This window comes from Podarcis raffonei, chromosome 7, assembly GCF_027172205.1.
Source record: "Podarcis raffonei isolate rPodRaf1 chromosome 7, rPodRaf1.pri, whole genome shotgun sequence".
NCBI classification, from domain to species: domain Eukaryota; kingdom Metazoa; phylum Chordata; class Lepidosauria; order Squamata; family Lacertidae; genus Podarcis; species Podarcis raffonei.
The window spans coordinates 24,255,195-24,274,484 of record NC_070608.1 but is presented as its reverse complement, the minus strand read 5'-3'; the positions used below and the strand labels follow the sequence as shown (position 1 = coordinate 24,274,484).

The 19,290-nt window shown below is 42.9% G+C and overlaps 1 protein-coding gene across 2 annotated transcripts in view; it reads right to left on the bottom strand.

Annotated features, from left to right (window-relative positions):
• NIPAL2 (NIPA like domain containing 2) overlaps positions 1-19,290 on the bottom strand; it is a 39,562-nt gene that overhangs the window by 2,030 nt on the left and 18,242 nt on the right. For both annotated transcript variants that reach the window (XM_053395575.1, XM_053395574.1), the window contains 4 exons: positions 14,779-14,875; positions 8,875-9,010; positions 3,953-4,041; positions 1,418-1,481 (listed from right to left, as the gene is read on the bottom strand). In XM_053395575.1, the coding sequence (XP_053251550.1) occupies positions 1,418-1,481; positions 3,953-4,041; positions 8,875-9,010; positions 14,779-14,875 (386 nt within the window). The remainder of the gene's footprint in view (positions 1-1,417; positions 1,482-3,952; positions 4,042-8,874; positions 9,011-14,778; positions 14,876-19,290) is intronic.

Sequence of the window (19,290 nt, the reverse complement as noted above, 5' to 3'; positions counted from 1 at the left end):
CAGAGTGTGCTACATTCACCATTTGATTACCACAGTTGGACTTTGAGACTGCATCTCTTCAACTCACTTGCATTTCTGTCCTAGAGCTTTAAAGTGAGTAAACATGTATTCTTAGGGAAGGGCCATAATTCATTGATAAAACTACGTGGTTAACACACTGAATGCCTCAGGTTCACTGCATCTCCCGAAAGCCCTGGAGAGCCAGTGCTATTCAATGCAATATTGAATTCAATCGTCCAAAACTCTGACTCAACATAAAGCTGTTTCCTGTGTTTCTTTAGATTATTTACTTATAAGAGAATTTTCAGACCTTCATCCTATAATCTCAAGGTAGATTACAGTGCAATAAAACAGTAAAACAGCACTACATTTATAAGCTTATAAGCTTATGATCAGGATTTTGTTGCTCTTAATTCTGTGTTTTGCATCATGCCTTGCTTTCTTTTAGATACATAACAAATCTTTCTTGTCCCCATCACTACCCAGCATTGGTGTGCAAACTCTCCACAAATTAAATGCACAGAAACTTGCCTTACACCAGGTCAGACCATTTTGTCCCTCTGGCTCTCTATCACCTCTGACTGGCAGAGCTTTCCAGGGTCTTAAGCAATGACTCCCCACATCACTAGCAACCCAACCTCTTTACTTGGAGATGCAAGGAACTGAACAAGACCTTCTGTATGCCAGAACATAATGCCTTGCTGCTAAGCTTAAGGCCCAGTCCTGAATTGGGATGACTGAACATCACTGCAGTGAGAATAAAATGTTGATCTACCACTTTTCAAGTTGGTTCTTGAAGGTTTTTTAAAAAAGATTTTAAGGTGTAAGCTTTTCAAGTTCCTGAAGGAGTGTTTTACTATGAAATGTGTGGAGCTACAATAAGTGAGAAGTCCATCCATCAGAATTGTTCTCTGTTTTGTTCTGTTCATCAGGAGGATTCAAGTGACAAGCTGTAGATGGTAGACGCCACAAGTGAATTGTAGCCATTCAGAAGTGGCCTATTTAAGGTTGAGATAATCTGTAGTCTAGCTCATAAATATTGGTTGATCCATGGTCAATGGCCAGAGTTGATGGGATCTGTACTCCTGCAACACCCAGAAGGCCACACATTCCTCATCCCTGATAAACATAATGAAAAGTTCACCCCCACTGGCACAAGCCCCATAACTGTTTAGCCTATTTTGTGAGGTTGCAACACGACCGGTTCCATTTCCTTCCATTTGTGGAATGGGAGCCACAGTCAGGGTGACTCCTTCCTATGTTGCCTTCCTTAGCTGTAGGCAGAAAGGCAGAGCCAGCCTGCCCTCATGCTCCCATGGTTCGACTTGGCCATGTATCCTTGCCTTTCTCAATATTGTTACATTTGCTTAAATGCCTTACAACCAACGTGAGTAAAGTATTCAAGGAATATGCTTACCCAAAGAGAAACATGAAGCCACTCAGCAAACCAGTACCTCGGAATTCCTGATAAAATATGGCCCCTGGATTGAGACAAACCAAAAATAGCAACTCTTGAATAGCAGTTAGACTTGACAAGAACTTAAAGGTATTCTTTTCTATACAGAGAGACCCATCCAAATTGCTTGCTTCCACCACCGAGGCTGCATCCTGGCCATTCAAAGTGGCAGCAGCAGATGGGGGAGGCCAGGCACATTGTCCCAATTGCCAACTGGTACCAGTGGTGGAACATCTGTTTTTGCCTACACAAAGTCCTAAATTTAGCTTTTTGAATCTCTGGCTGAAATGGTCCAGTTGCTCGTGATGTGGGAAATCTCTGCTTAACGTCCTGGAAATCTCTGCCAGCCAGCATCCTCAGAATGCGTTTGGGAGCTTTCCATTAGCCTCCACGGGTGGGAAACCCACCAGCAGGTCTTCCGCCTGCCCACACATTTGGTCATGATTTGCTAAATGTGCACCACCAGCATACTTGTTGATTCATTCCAAGCCATAGTTTGGCTTAGCATTACGTGCGAACTGAGCTTCTCAGCCCCACTGGTTGAATGGGGATACATCTTGACCTATGATTAAAATTTTAGTTACAACAATTAGCATGATTAAAGCCTGAAATTTTAATTCCTATGCCAAATTTCATGCCGATTGGTCATGTAGTATTAAAGATAATGAGTGCTAAACTTCAGATGACCAGTCCAGCACAATCTTAATGATAAGAGTGCCTGGGCCAGAATAACAGTTGCAGATATGCCAAGAGCAAATGTCTATTTCTGTTCCTTATAGCTTGCTAGGCTATTTTACTAATTGCCCAATAACTCCATGAACCTGGCAGGCTCCCATGGCAGCAGGCTGGGAACTCTTCCTAATGCTAATTGATCTGCAAAGGAGCCCTTGACAGGGCCAACAATTAATAACAATGCTAACTGTTTTACGTTAACAAACCTGGCATATATGGGTGATGGGTAGGTCCCTTCATTTTAGTTTTTAATGGGACTTTGTTTAGGTCAAATTCAGTATGAGTAAGGATATTTAGCAGTTGGCCCAGAACTGCACACCATCAAATTCTCCATTTGGTTACATCATTACAGCTGTTTTGGGTCAATCTTTCCTCTGGATCATACAGCACAGGCCTATTTTAATCCAGCTGCTGAACCAATCCATATTTTTTAAGCTTTGGTGAGCTCCGAATAAGTAATTGACATAAACTAATGGAATTTCTGTATGCAGATCTCCTGAAAACCAATGACAGAGGAGGCCCCTGTGTGTGTGTTAAAGGGGTCATAAAAGTTATAGTAACAATAACTTCTTGGCTCACTGCAAACGCAGCATATTGGTCCCACTCTGCTTGCTTGTTCTTACCACACCATACAATCCCAGGGAACTGGAGTCTCTTTTCAATCATATCCAGTTCAAAAGTTCTCACCCAGGATAAAATGTTAATAGCTTAAAATGGCTTTGGATTCATTCTAATTCCTTCGCTGTAGCCTAGCACGGAAAGCCTGCTGAAACAGAATATACACTCTGACTGCTAAGGAGCACAGCTGGTTGTTATCTTATGGGCTTGCTTCATTGCTGAAATTACTTTAGCAGGTAAGAGAATGAGAAGCCAATGTGCACATGGGGAAAACATTCATTGTATGTCACTGCAGGCACCTGTAATAAAACCAGTAAAGCAGGATGGATGGGGAATGTCAGCCCTGAGAAAACGACATTTTGATGACAGTAGACTTTTGTCCCCTCTAAGTCATAACCAAAATGCATCTCTGAACGCTGGGCATGCTCCAGCCTCAAAGGAGCATTTTTACATCCCATAGATTTCAATGAGAGACTTGAGCACATGATAATAATAATAATAATAATAATAATAATAATAATAATAATAACAACAACAACAACAACAACAACAACAACAACAACAACAACAACAACTTTTATTTATATCCCGCCCTCCCTAGCCGAAGTCGGGCTCAGGGCAGCTAACATCAGTTATATAACATTAGTATAAAATCAAACAATAATTAAATTACCTCCTAAAAAATCAAATTAAAGTCTAATTAGATGGCTTTCCACAGGGTTAGGGTTGGGAACAGTAAGTGCTCATCGGCCCAACTGTTTATGCTGATCTTATATGGGCCTGTGAGAGTACTGGGAGACCTCTTTCATATTAGTTCTTATATAAAAAGAAAAGGGGAGTCAGGCTGAGCCCTGACCAAAGGCCTGGTGGAACAACTCCATCTTGCAGGCCCTGCGGAAAGATGTCAAATGACTCTCTATCATTGCCATCAATGGAACTTGCAACGTGATTAACTCTGTCTGCACTGTGACTGCCATATACGATGCTGAACAAATGCTCATTGATAAGCAGGAGGAAAAGAGAGAGGTGCCATACATTTCAGGCACCCCTGGGTGGGGGCGGGGAGTCACAATGAATCTTTGTGAGCTCTGCACACAAGAACATAATGGAGCTGCCTTTATTTGGTTGACAAGGGTAACTACTAACCTGCCACAATAGCGCTAATGCTGAAGAATATGTAGTTCATTGGGATGACCTCTTCTGCACCATAGAGCTTCATTGCCTCATTTAAAAACCTATGAGAAGAAAGTCAATGCACTTTTAGAGTCACGTCAATAAGAATTCACAGGCCAGGGCAGCCAACATTTATCAACAACTGGGCAGCTGGCACTCCAACACTCCAAGAAGATGCAATGCATGCTCTTGAGATCAGCTCTTCCTGGGATGCTTCACCATTACGAAAACAGAGCAGAAAAATCCAAAGCATCAGCATTTGTCATATATGCCACAACCAAGATGACCAAGGGTCTGGAAACTAAGCTTGAAGGAGCTGGGTATGTTTAGCCTGAAAAAGAGGAGACTGAGAGGAGATACGATAGCCATTTTCAAATATCTTAAGGACTGTCACATGGAGGAGGGAGAATGCTTGTTTTTTCCCCCCTGCTCTAGAGGGTAGGACTTGAACCAATGGCTTCAAGTTGCAAGAAAGGAGATTCTGACTCAACATTCGGAAAAACTTTCTGACAGTAAGAGCTGTTCAGCAATGGAACAGACTCTCACGAGAGGTGGTGGACTCTCCTTTCTTGGAGGTTTTTAAACAGAGGTTGGATGGTTATCTGTCATGGAGGCTTTAGCTGAGGTTCCTGCATTGCAGGGGGTTGGACTAGATGACCGTTGGTATCCCCTCCACCTCTAAGATTCTATGATTCTATTTCCATAGACCTCAGTCCCCCCCCCTTTTTTTGGTGCAGATGACACTCTGATCTTTTAAGTTTGACCTGGAACCAAAGCTCTTCATATTGCATAGGCAGCGGTTCTCAACCTGCGGGTCCCCAGATGTTGTTGGACTACAACTCCCATCATCCCTAGCTAGCAAGGCCAGTGCTCAGGGATGATGGGAGTTGTAGTCCAACAACATCTGGGGACCCGCAGATTGAGATCCACTGGCATAGAGCATGGGTAGGCAAACTAAGGCCCAGGGGCCGGATGTGGCCCAATTGCCTTCTAAATCTGGCCTGCGGACGGTCCGGGAATCAGCGTGTTTTTACATGAGTAGAATGTGTCCTTTTATTTAAAATGCATCTCTGGGTTATTTGTGGAGCATAGGAATTAGTTCATTATTATTATTTTTCAAAATATAGTCCAGCCCCCCGCAAGTTCTGAAGGGCAGTGGACCAGCCCCCTGCTGAAAAAGTTTGCTGACCCCTGGCATAGAGAGTTGGAACACACTCCTCTGTACATTGACCAAGGTGTGAAGTCCCTCTGTACTCAACAAAGCTTGCTCCTACATAAATGTGCACAGGATCGCAGCCTTACAAAACTAGGCTTTGAAGTTTATTTTAACAAGTCTGCAAAAGGGGGAGGGATTAAATAAAAAGGTTTTTAAATCCACAAACTACATTAGGTTAAAATCAAAATATCAAATACTGCAGCCAGGGGTCTAACAGGCTTCGGTAGAATGCTCGGTTGTTTTTTAAAATGTCTTTTCTTTGAACAGCAAACCTCCAGGCTATATCATAAGCGACTCTTGAATGTTTCTAAAGTGATCTGCCTGGCAGTATCAGGGATTGAGCTAGTATGGTATTATCAGTAGAATCTCAGTCTAGGAATGAGGAGACTCAGGTTCAAATCCATACTCAGAAGTGAAGCTCACTAGGTAACCTTGGACCAGTCATTGACTGCATATATACCATACATTTAAAGCACACACACACACACACACACACACACACCCCGAATCCTAGGATCTATAGTTTGTTAAGGGTACTGGAAATTGTAGCTCTGTGAGGAACTCTTTGGGTGTGCTTCAAATGACTGGTGTGTTTGCAGCCACTATCTCTGTCAACGTTATTGACTTCACAGGGATGTTATGCTGATAAAAGGGCAGTGAGAGAAGCAAACAGAAGAACCAAGGCAGGATATGAATGTAATAAATAAATGCTGTTTAAAAACCCAAGCCAAAAGCCTCTTTGAGTATATGGAACTTGTTACAAAATACTCTGGTTCCTGGCAGGTACTTCAAAACATGAGCATTACTCAGTGCAGAATAACACAGATGAACAAGCCTGTGAGCAAAATCACCACACCCTCTCACCCTTCCCATTACTTATCTTTCTAGGGAGGAAACTAAGGAAATCACCCATGTTCTTCAGTCTTGGGCACCTTTGGCCATGGACAGCACGGAAGAACTCGTTTAGTGCAGTGGCTCAGGAAATTCCTGGCTAAGATTTCACTTCTGCCACAAACTCACCAGGCAGGCTCAAGTCAAGCCACTGTCTAGTAGACCCAATCTTACAGAATGGGGATCCTGCCTGAGATCTTGTGAGATCTGCTATCGGTCAGAGTAGACAATGCTATGCTAGATGGACAAACAATCATGTTATAGTACAGCTACCTATGTTCCAAAGGTAATGTTTGGCCTACCTTAAAAGGTTGTTGTAAGAATTACTCGGTTTGTATATTATTATTATTTATTGAATTTATATACCATCCTATACCTGGGGGTCTCAGGGCAGTTCACAGAATAAAATCAAGATATAAAACCACAAAATACCTAATAAAAATAAAAGCAACCCAATATTTATATTTAATAAAAGTATTTCTGTACTGCCATTTCATAAAATAACAGAGGGTTGCACATCACCAAAACATAAAAATGTCGATGTATTTTAAAAACAGTAGTTATATTATATTATTATTTATTAGGGTAGGCACGGCTGCTCGTTTCAAAACCTGTTATTTAATATTTAGTCCTGAATTTAAATATTTTATTTCGTGAGGAAATGTCGAATCTTTTCTGACCATCAGAGCTTCCAACCATTTCTGCCTTATCAACTGACAAAAAAGCCGCTTTTAAAAAAATACACTGGGGGACACCCACCACATCCCCAAAAAGCTGGATCAGCAGCTGAATATAGAAGCCTTAATTTCATGTAGAAAATGTTGTGCATCCTTTAAAAAGAGCGATCCTCCAAATGGCCTATTGATACAACATTAAAGTCCAGCTTCTAATCTGTTTTAGACATTAGGAGTGACTGCAAGGTTATTTTAGCAACCGTTGAGCAGTCTCCATGGAGCTTTAAAAATAAAATAAAAAATCCTGCATATTCATGGCATAGCCAGGATTTCAAAATCACTGCAGACACCTCATTACTTTTGGCCAGTCATACCAATGACACTCTGAAAAAAAAATTCCAACATAAATGCATGAAGATGCTACCCCCTCTCCTAAAATAAAAAAAAGCTGGTCAAATGAGTCACTAAAACAGGGATGGCAGAACTTTGGCTCTCCAGCTATAGATAGACCACAAATCCCATCATCCCTAACCACTGGCCATGCTGGCTAGAACTGATGGGAGGTGTAGTTCAGTAACGTACCGAAGGTCACAGGTTAGTGACCCCTGCACTAAAATATGTTTTGAGTTATGTTTGGCTACAAGAGGAAAAGCTGTAAAAGTGTCAGCTGCAAAGTTCCTGGTTTGAATCTTAATTCTGATATCAGTGCACCAGGTGGTCTTAGGAAAGCCACCATAAAGGCTGTATACGCACCATACATTTAAAGCACACACACACACCCAAGAATCCTAGGAAGTGTAGTTTGTTAAGAGTGCTGGGAATTGCAGTTCTGCGAGGGGTAAGCCACATTTCCCAGGATACTTTCGAGAGACAGAGGTGGAATAGAGTTGGATTAGAGAGTTTAGAGTTTGGATTTGATATCCCGCTTTATCACTACCCAAAGGAGTCTCAAAGCAGCTAACATTCTCCTTTCCCTTCCTCCCCCACAACAAACACTCTGTGAGGTGAGTGGGGCTGAGAGACTTCAAAGAAGTGTGACTGGCCCAAGGTCACCCAGCAGCTGCATGTGGAGGAGCAGGGAAGCAAACCCAGTTCACCAGATTACGAGTCCACCACTCTTAACCACTACACCACACTGGCTCACATGCGGTTTAAGCCTAAGAACATTAGAAAATGCGGTTTAAGCCTAAGAACATTAGAAAAGCCCTGCTAGTTCAGACCAAAAGTCCATCTAGTTTGTTTATTAAATTTTGCGTTCCACTTTCCCATAGATATATGCTCAAAGCGTCTTATCACAGAACAACAAAAATGCTAATAAATGCTATTAATAAAATAGCAACGTCAGGTTGTGTTCACATTGCCTGCAGTTGGTGAGAGTGGGGAAACACAGGGCATAATGATACCAAAGCATAGAGTGAGTTAAACTACTAGACAGTCTAAAGGTTTGGGGGAGAACTAGACACGGAAATGCTATTATCGGCAGCAGCCCCCTGTCTTCTGTGAGAACTATTGTCACAGCCAGGTTAATCAATGAACAGACCTTGAAAAGACAGGAAGGAAATCCCAGTTGGAAGAAGAACACTTTTGAAGAACTAATTATATGAGTATTCTGGGGAGATTAAGCCCCTTCCCCTTCAATAGTAATAATAAAAAAACAACGGACAAAGGAAATTTGTGTTGCTACAACCTGCGAATACAAAGCAGCACGGGGAACGAGATGGCGAAATTAGTGAAAGCAGAGCAGGGTGTTAGTTTTATTAGTGACTGGCAGTGGGTGTAAAAGCTGTGGAAAATGTCAGAATGAAAAAGCAGCAGGAAACCAGCAAGGTTCATCTGGTCTGAAATCCTCAGCAAATGTAAAAGTGCATTTAGGAAAACCTGCATGGCTAGTTAACAGCAAAATAAAGCATCGCGCTCATAAATCAAAACTAGAAGTGAGCGCATAATAATGCATCTGGCCTGAAACCATCAGCGCTGAGTTGGGCCAAGAGGGCCTGTTAGAAGTTGGCTGTATAAGCTACGCTATGACACGAAGCATTAACTAGAGGAACAGAAATTAGCAAATGGATGTTAATAGGGTAATAAGATGGTAGGTGAATATGTTAGAAACTTACTTGACTTGGAAAGCACATGTTACTGCCATCAGAATGAGCATGATATAGAAAACAGGGTAGGTTAGCTGCATGTTCCCTCTCACAGAAAGTGTAATCATGGTTGCCACGGCTTTTACTGAAACGATGTTCAGAGATGCTGGAAAACAAAACAGGCTGATTCATGCATGCACATTATCTGAATATCTTCTCTCTCAGTGTCTGCTGCTTCAATGTCTGAATAGGCACTGCTGAAAAGTGTTGTGTTTTAAGTGAGTGGAACCAATTGTGTTTGAATTCATTTCTGGTTGCTTTCATTTGTATTTATTGTTTACTTGGAAATGTTAGAAACTGCTTGATAAAAAAAAGCGGTGTACAAATAAAATTATAGATAAAACACAGCTAAAATCCACAAACCAGTTAAAAAAACAAATACGCAGGAAAACCATGATCAAAATCGAATATAAAAAATTAAAAATCAATATAGGTAACTAAATCATGTTCTGGCTAGGCTGGGCACCCCACCCCCATCCCAGGTTTACAGCAGGCATCTAAAACAATATAGTGAGGGTACCTGCCAATAGGATGTTTTAAAAATATCTATCAATGGGCAGGCATATATTATTCATTGGTTTCTTGGCCTAATTTCTCTGGATTGGATCCAGACTTAGGCTGTGTGCACATTACCACTTACTCTGGCTCCAGCATGCTCCCAACACTGGTGTCTAAAGCTAAATGCACACGACATTAGCCACAATCCATTAGTATCCTGTAGTTTCTTGAGAAATATTCCTGTTTCCCCTGAGACCAGCTTCCATCCAATTATAAAACAGAAGCCACAGTTAAGGCAAGATGTGTACATTTCAAGCAGCCATTGCACATGTGCAGGTGATAGTACATGCGCAGATGACAGCTATGGTGAACTGGAATTTGGTGTGGGGAAACAAATCAGGTATTGGGCATTGGGTGAAGACATCTCTGCCCCCTCTCTAGTGTGTACAGGAATCCAAGAAAGCAGTGTTAAAGTTGGGGGAATGATCTGACCGTGTTTCAAGCTGCTAAGGCTGACATCATTTACACACACTTATATAAGAGCAAGTCCCACTGAATTCAGAGGGATTGATTTCTGAGCAGACATGTACAGGATTCCTCCACATGTTAGCTGCACTTCACTACCACTGAAATCAATGGAACTTAGGTATGGCTAACCTGTTCCATTGACTCCAATGGGATCTGGATCCAGTCCTATTTGTTTACCCACAAACCTCTTGATATCTTATCTTTTGAATGACTTAAAATTCACCCATCTGATCTTGATATTTTGCATTAGGAAAGTCTCCCATGTTACAAGTCAGCCTTTCACATTTCCCTGTACAACATGGTATAGCTCACTGGAAATATTTTACTAAGCCTAAATTCATCCTTCACCAATGGTGCACACAGGAAAACAAGTAACTTGCTTGGATCCTAAGGGTTTGTCTGAATCAGAGCAAAAAGCAGACGTTGCCCCACTGTTGTTCTGAACCTTTCCCCCTGTAAATGTGGAGTTTCTTGATCCTGGACACTTTGGACTTTCCAAGGATCAACACACACACACACACACACACACACACACACACACACACACACACCACATTTAAAGAAGGAAAAGTCCAAGACAACACTACAATGGGGAGGATGTCTTGTGGACCCTTCTGTATCAATGGGGAGACTGGTGGGTGCAAATCCACATTTTGCTCTAGTGTCGACAAGCCTTATGTCTTGTAGGGACTATCACAAATACATGGTGAGAAGTAAGTGACATTGTTAATATATGTGACATGGGCAGATACGATGGGCATATCTGGGTAAAGAGGAGAAACAAACCTCCTAGCGACACAGCTCTATGGCTGCTCTATGATTTTGTCATCTACAATTGCTCCTTTTTTCACAGAGGCAATTACACTGTTCTGTACCTCATCTGTCCAACACAAGCGCCAAGGTAAAACAATGGGAGATAAACTCAGCAAGTTCAGTGCTGGCACGAAGCTATGTGGAAACAGAGTCAAATTGTGTAAAATAAAAGTTTTCCAATAAAACCCGCCATTTCCGTCCTTCCTGCTGACAGCTATATTGCTGGAAGGTGAATATATTAAAGCTGACAGTATTATCAGAGATGGCGGGATTCTTTCCACCCAGATTCTATATAAGTTTAACAATCAGGCATAGGAAGCCCCTAAGAGCCTCTTTAAATATTAAATGCAGAAATTGTTCTTCTGGTTAACGCAGCACCAAAGAGGGACAAACGGCTTTTGCTGACTCCGATAACAGATCCCCTTTAGCTAGCAATGCAGCAGCTGAAAAGTGACATCATCTGCAACAGCAGGAAACGCAGAAATCCTGCTCAGTCTCTCCCATTTCACCCCTCCAGTCTACCATACTGTAAATTCCAGATTAGGCATGAAGCAAGGTGCTTCTCAATGAGTCAGTTTCCAGAGCTGCATCGCCCAAAGCGTTTGCAGATTTATACCAACACTTCTCTGCTCCTATTCCGGGGGAAATAAAAGCGAACCCAAATGTATGAAACACAGATCTCTCTGCTTATTAAGACCGATGTGACAAATATATGAAAGTATCCACACACCACACCACACCTCTAGTGAGTTGTACATATGGGTAACAGAGGACAGACACTAAAACAACTCCTTCACAATAAAATATTATAGCATAGTTCCTTGCTGGTTTACACATCATGCCCTGAGGGGAGGCAGAATGTAGGAAAGTGTGTTGGTCTTAAATGGCTCTAAAGGGTGATTAGATAAATTTGTGGAGGTTTATCTATGGCTACACTGAAACTTACATGTTCACAGACTATATCCCATTGAATACCAGATGGTCTGGTTCAACAGGACTCTCCTTAAATTCCCTTTAAAAAGACATCCAAATAGGGACATCATCTTCACACATTTATAAGGACTAATTCCCTGCTCTGAGATTTTTAGCTGCTCATATTAAAGATACTATTCTTGAACGACTGGGATAGAGATTCACCCTTCCATTGATGGTTTACAAAGCAAAGTGCTCTTTGACTGACAATCAGAAAACAAGTTGGAAATGTCAGCTCCTAGAAATTGCAGTCAATGACTTTGTCAAGTGGTTCTATCTCCTCACCCTTCAACCTAGAACGATGATTATTCTCAGTGCTATTTTTCCTGAGGTACCAGAACTGAGTTCCGGCAAGTACCGGTGGGGGGGGGGAGCCTTGATTATTCTACTGCTTCAGTTGCTCCTGGCAGCTACTGAATGACACCCTGGTCTAAGCAAACTAGCAACAACACCATACAGATATCATATTTATCGTGATTGGTACATATTTGGCTAGCTGTGACATCAGAAAGCAAACTGAATTTGCTTGTGCAGCTGTGGCAGGCAACTCCAGCCTGTACTTTATGCAACAATCATGTCTGCCACAAATCGGGTCCTCCCTTAAAGAGTGTTGCGGTGGGGCCTGGCAACCTAACCCTGTGTTGTGGGTGGGTACGTTTCGATAGCCACAACACCCGATTGGTAGGTCCCTTGATGCAGGGTTCAATCAGGTCAATGGGATGCAGGCTAAATGGATCAAGGGACATATATACCTATGCACGTGACCCAGAGCTTCCTCTTTCGGTGCGTGCATCGGAACACCCGCCCACCTCTCCCTATAATTAGGGCTTGTGCGCTTGACCTTGCTATGCCATTGTGTGTCGTCTGTCATTGGAACAGGGGCACGGCAGGAATTTTCCCCATTTGGCTGATTGGCTGTTGCCATTTGGGTTTCGCCTTGTGAAGTTGCGGATAGGCTCTGGTTCAGGTGATAGGGATGGGAGGATGATCTCGCCATCCCTATGTGAAGGGTATTCCGTTTAAGGAATCCAGGGACTCGATGGTTTGGTCAACCTCTGTGAGGGGGTTGTGCCCATGCCTGAGTCCAGGGGGGAGGGCACTTGGGTGGCGGAGATAGCCTGTTCCCAGATTTCCGCTTATCCAGGTGTTCACCCTTGGCTGACCTATGCTGGTGCCCTGGATCAGTGCTATCTGCAATGGTGCAGGGAGCTAGTCGAACCAGAGCCTATGCAACCATTCACTTGCTGAAATCAATAAAGTTGTGGCCTAAATTCTGCCAAAAACCAAACCAAAATTTGAGTCTTGTCTGAATTTATTTAGGGATGATGTTTAAAAGTCTCAACACGCAAATACAGTGGTGTTTCCTGTAGCAAAGTGCAAAAGACAGGACATGTGCTCTTAAAAGCTGCTCTATGTGTATTGGCAACAGACCTATCAGAGCTCTCACACATGGGTGCTTATGGACACGTGGCTGTTGTTCACACTCTGCGCGTGTGCTTTACAGGAAACAGCAGCACACCAGTTAATTTCTAGGCATGAAATTCTGTGTAAACTGGAGCTATTCTGAGATCGCGATGTCTTGCTCCAGCTGAATTCAATAGGAGAGCATTAATTCAACATAAAAGATACAGATCAATATTGGAATCCTATGCATAACTACTTAGAAATCCCTTAGAGTTTGGTGGGACTTATTCCAGGGTAGAGATGTACAAAATTGCAGTGTAAGGCCCTTAAATGTCTTCAAGCACTTTCCAAACTGGGTATCATTATAAAGAGGGAAGAAGCAAACCCAGAGTCATGAAGAAAATACTGAGACATGAGAACTTCTAACGCACACATAAGTGTTGTGTGAAATGTACTCCACTGAGTCACCTAAATCCAAGCTGGTAATTGCAATGTGTGAACATCATCAATACGACCAGTTTTTAAAAAACCTGTAGCCCATGACCATAGCCCACCAAGTCCAATCTCCTCCAGAAGACATAGTGTATAACTTGGGTTCCATTAAATTCAATGGTTTTTACTAAGGAATGTTCTCCAGGGACTGTGGCATATATCCATAATTTTTATTCTTCTAGGCTGAAGACTGTTTTACTGTGCAAACAATGGAATATGTTTCAGCTTGAGTGCACCATGAAGAAACGCAAACAAATGTACAATACTAAATTTTTTATTTGCTTTGACTCCAACTCTAAGGGGAAAATATGTATGCAAATGAGAGACGAAAACTGAATAGGTCTCCTGTTGCCCATCTCGACACACAGCTTATATACACTTCCACAAAGTGCTTGGATAGGCTTGGGCTTTTATGCTTGAGTTATTGGTTTGTTTACTTCAGCTAGTGCTGGTCGAAATCTCTTTTCAAGCAACAAGGAATTTCAGACAGACTCTCTAATTCACTCTCTCTGGGATCAAGTGGTCCAGAACAGCCATAACTGTCTTACCAACTAAAGCTGATAAAAGGTATCCCTAGCCACTGTGCCCCTATGTGCTTCAAGTGACAAAGATGGATCAAGGAGCATTCCCAGAAATGCTCAGTGGGGCAAATGTTTATGACATGTCATAGCTCAGAGAAGGCAACAGTGGAGTCTTGGCACCTATGTTCCATGAACTGGCTGCCCTACGTATAATCTCTCCCCAAGTGTATATTTGCAGCAGAAAGATGTGGACAGAGTTCTGATTTGACTGAATGGTCTGCACTCTTCAGACCGTAGGCTGGACATACAATTTATGGATGTTCATCTGTGTTAAAAATTTCCCTGCAAATAGAAAGCCAGCAGGGACTTGTCCCCTTCTGTGCTAGCTTTCTACTCACCAAGAGTTTGTGATGTGGCATAGGATTCAACAGCGGTATTCTCCACCTGTAGCCTGATGTAGAACCAATATCTAATGTGGCATTCTGCTGCATGGATACTCAAGACCCACATAAGTTAGCATGAGGAAGTGGGGCAAGGGGGGCAAAATTCTGGAGCCCTGCAAGAAGTTTCGGGATCAGCCACCACAAAATAAAAGAGAACAAAGGAACAATCAGCACAAAACATTGCAGATGAGCCGTAGCCTTACCTAGCACTGCTACCATTGTTAGCAAAATCACAATGTGATTCACTTTCTTTCTTTTATGGAAATACAAAAGAATGCAGAATGCTATTACTGCCAGGAGCTGAAAAGAAAAAGCGTAAAAGGCTTAAGTTGCTAAAATGCAGAATAAAAGCTTCAGACAAAATCTTTAACAAGATGTCACATACTTATCTCCCCCTTTAAAGGGATGAGTAAGAGGGGTAACCTCACCACCATTTATCAAACAATTATTCCTATAAACCTTTCCTAAGAAATGTTCACATTTTGCTGTCTAGTTCTCTTACCCTTTCAAGTGCCTACTTTATTTTTACAGCCTTGAAAAGATTTAAAACAAAGGAGAGAGGAGAGAGAGTTCTTGCAGTGATAATCTGGCAAGCAAAGACATCCAGTTTTAGCTATGTATAATCACGCTGAACCACCACTGTACGTAGCAGTGCCATTGTCCAATTGCAACGAGACTACTCTGGTGTAGGTGACTTGAAGATTGCAGCCCAATCTATGGCTTATCTTACTTACCGCTTGCATTAATTACCTTCACTTACTCTTCTGTTCCTCCACCCTCATCAATAAAACTTGGACTGAATGCACAGTTCTGCTCAGAACACCTGCAATGCATTTGTAACTCTGCACTGGTTTTCAATCACTGCCTAGCCAACTACCTGTCAAAAGGTTGCATAAAAGAAAAATATACCAGCAGAGTTAATGGTACGCGAGGAGAGGCTGCTTTGCAAGACATTCTGCAGATGGGATTTCCTTAACGCTGCACACAGACTGGGCTTGCTGCTTCATAATCACCAGCAACACCCCCACATGCACTGCAGCCCCACTCCAAAGCGGCTTCCATATGGGCCAGAGATTGCTGCTTAGTAGACACATTCCATGAGGTGAATTTCCACTTTCCAATGCAGATGTTGGGATGTGGTGGGTGCTTCTTTGACCTGGAAGCAGTGGCTATGTTAATACATAAAACTCTTTTGTGCTGGCCCTGACCTAATATAGTATTACCTAGTATTCCCTTATGCTAGGTAATACTATTCACCCATCGAGCACTTTTACATAGGAACACAGGAAACTTTTTTATACAGAGTTAGGCCATTGGTCCATCTTCTTTTTCTTCTTTGGCGATCCCTCGTAGCCAAGTAAGATTGACTTCCATAAACATGGTTTTAACAGTGGGTCCCTAAGTGACTGTGGAGGCCAATTCTGGATCCACACGTCCTTCCACGGTGGGAACATAGGTTTCCGGGCGGGAGTTGATCATGGTGAGGATTTGCCAAGCATGCCTTCCTCTTAGCACATCTCTCCCTTTCATCCCGAGTTGGAGCGTCTTCAAAGCCCACAACACCTTTGGTAAAGGCTGTTCTCCAGTTGGAGCGCTGGCAGGTCAGTATTTCCTGGTTGTCAGTGTTTATACTACATTTTTTTAGATTTGCCTTGAGAGAGTCTTTAAACCTCTTTTGTTGACCACCAGCATTATGCTTTCCATTTTTAAGTAGTTGCTTTGGAAGACGATAATCAGGCATCTGCACATCTAACTTGATATTGTCCATCTAACTTGATATTGTCTACACTGACTGGCAGCAGATCTCCAAGAGTTTCAGACAAGGGTCACTGCAGCCCTACCTGAAGATGCCGAGGAAAACTGAACCTTGGATCTTTTGCAGACAAAAGAGTTGTTCTATATCACTGAGCTGTTTTGAGTAAGAATATTTCTCCACCAAGCCCTGTTGCACTCTCACGAGCGACGGCTCTCTGATCCTTTTAGCTGGAGATGCATAGGGACCCAGTACTGAGTCAGACCATTGGTCCTACACTGACTGACAGTGGATCTCCAGGGTATCAGGCAGGGGAACTTTCCCAGCCCCACTTAGAGATGCTGGGGATTGAACCAAGGACCTGCATGCAAAGAGATGTTCTAGCATTCAGCTATGGCCTTTCCCCTATGGGAAAATACAGTACTACCGATTAGGTCTCTTCTGCAACAGCAGATGGCACAGGCTTCCTAGCCCCATCTGCCTTCGCTCCCAGCACACAAGTCTTTCTTAAGGAACCCCAGGGAAGGTGGGGAAGAGCCCCCACTATGAAAGGGGGGGGGGAAACCTTGCTTTTCAACTTTTATTACTGATATATATTTCTGAAGCCTTTTTTTATTTCCTGTGAGTAAGGAGAGTTTGGTAACTGAAAAAGTTTCCTCTTCCTCATTTGCACAGAAAAGCATGTGGTTAGATTCATTTCTTTAAAAAAACAGTTGATTTTAATCATCTGTGTTTTGTTATATGATTACTCTGTTCCATTATGATTTTAGACATCTGTGCTGCATATTCAGTTTTGTTATGGCTTATGGTCAAACAATAAAACCTAAAGAAAATACATAAATAAAACAGCCAATCAGGTATGGGCATTCCTTGGTATCCCAGCTTCCAAATCTGGAACTGTAGGTTTAAAATTCTAAAACTGCCCTCAATCTGTTCAAGTCAATAAAGAGCAGCAAGTTACATTTGGAAACTCCCCTTTTTACTTCTCGCAGGAAAAATATAGGTCGCCAGTAAATGTTCTGAAAACATGTTCAAATGGGTGTTGTAAGTGCTTCCCTGGACTGCAGCCTAAAGCTTTAGAAGGTGAGGAAAGGTATTTATCCCTAACAAGTCCTCGATTTTAAGAAAGTTTTTTTATTCGTTGAGAAAGAAACGACACTGGACATGTTGGCAGGGCAAAGCGCTTGCTTAAAATAATGGGGGTGGGGGGAAGCAGAATAGGGGATATTTTGGCTCCAGGCTTTTAATGACGGCTAGGAAATTGTTACGTGTACTATGGGCCTGCTGGCTTCCCTCTTTTCTGATATGCAAATTTCCCTTCCCTTCCCTTTATAGAACTAACCAAGAAGTTGCAGAGTTGTGCTTTCACCAATTGTATTTTCAAGCAAGAATATGCAACTGAAGTTTGAAACGTTGCATGCTGTTGATCACAGAAGCGATTCTGATACTGCTTAAAATGCCATAGCATGTTTATGAATAGCAACCATTTTGTGATAGCGCCCACAACACTTTATCAAAATTCCAGATACGTTCACCAGTCCCCAAAGATTAGGGACCTCTGAACAGATGTGAGTAAAGAAACAGTTTTGAGCTACATTTAATCCATCCACCTAGAACAGTCTTTCTCCCACAAAAAAACTAAAAACAAACTCCTCTTGTCTTTCAGGGGTGGATTACAAGACATGAAGGGTCTGTGCTGAACTACCGTATTTTTTGCCCTATAGGACGCACCGTCCCATAAGGCGCACCTACTTTTTTGGGGGGAAATAAAGGGGGGAAAATTATTTTCCTCCCCAGGCGCGGGGCTGGGGCGGGGGAGGCCCGAGGTGCCCCCGACCCCAGTCCCCAAACAGGCAGCTCTCTGCAAGCCGTGGGAGCCCAGCGCTGGCTCCCGCTGCTTGCGGAGAGGTCCGCAAAGCCTGGACGCGCTGATCTCAGCGCGCGCAGGCTTCAGCATGCAGGCAACTCTCCGCAAGCAGCGGGAGCTGCTTGCGGAGAGGTCCGCGAAGCCTGGAGAGCGAGAGGGGTCGGTGCGCACCGACCCCTCTTGCTCTCCAGGCTTCAGCGAAAGCTTGCATTCGCCCCATAGGACGCACACACATTTCCCCTTCATTTTTGGAGGGGAAAAAGTGCGTCCTATAGGGTGAAAAATACAGTATATCCTGAATCCTATGCATTCCTGACTCGTAAATCATGTTTTCCACTCTGTCAAGATTCCCATAAACAGGCATTTCCACTCAAAGGCCACCACAAGCAGAGCCTCCCTCTCTGACATCTAGCACATCATGCCATGCTTCTAAAAGTATGGATTTACTCTCACCCTTTCTTGAATGCTAGAAAGTCCAAGGCAGCCTTTGCAGAGTCAGTTTCTGCAGCTAGTACAAAATGCTGCAGCATCTTTGGGCCAGCTCTCTCATTTGAGAGAATTTAACATAAAACATATCAAACCCGAACTTACACTACATGTATAAAAAAAAGTTTTTGTTACACTAGCCTTTAGCTTACTGCGGAGGCGGCTTTGCCTTTTATTCTATGCTCATTTCCCTACAGTTTGGAAAGGCACTCTTAAATTCACACTCCGCTTGACCCAAGGAATGTGGAAGGAGTAGAAGCTGAAGTAAGCAAACAGAAACATCCTTGACCGAAAGAACAATCGGTTCCCACACGAGAAATACCTGTTGACTCTGCAAACCAAGAGTGCCTGGATTACCCTGTACAGTGGATGCTCGGGTTGCGATTCGGTGCTTCTGCGCATGTGCAAAGCGCGATTTAGCGCTTCTGTGCATGAGCGACCGCTGAAACCCGGAAGTAACCTGTTCCGGTATTTCCAGGTTTCGGCAGTCCGTAACCCAAATAAACGCAACCTGAAGCGTCTGTAACTCGAGGTATGACTGTACTAAGAGGGAACTCATTCTCTGAGTGCTGATCGTTATGTGGTCGAAAATGGTACCTTCCATGCACA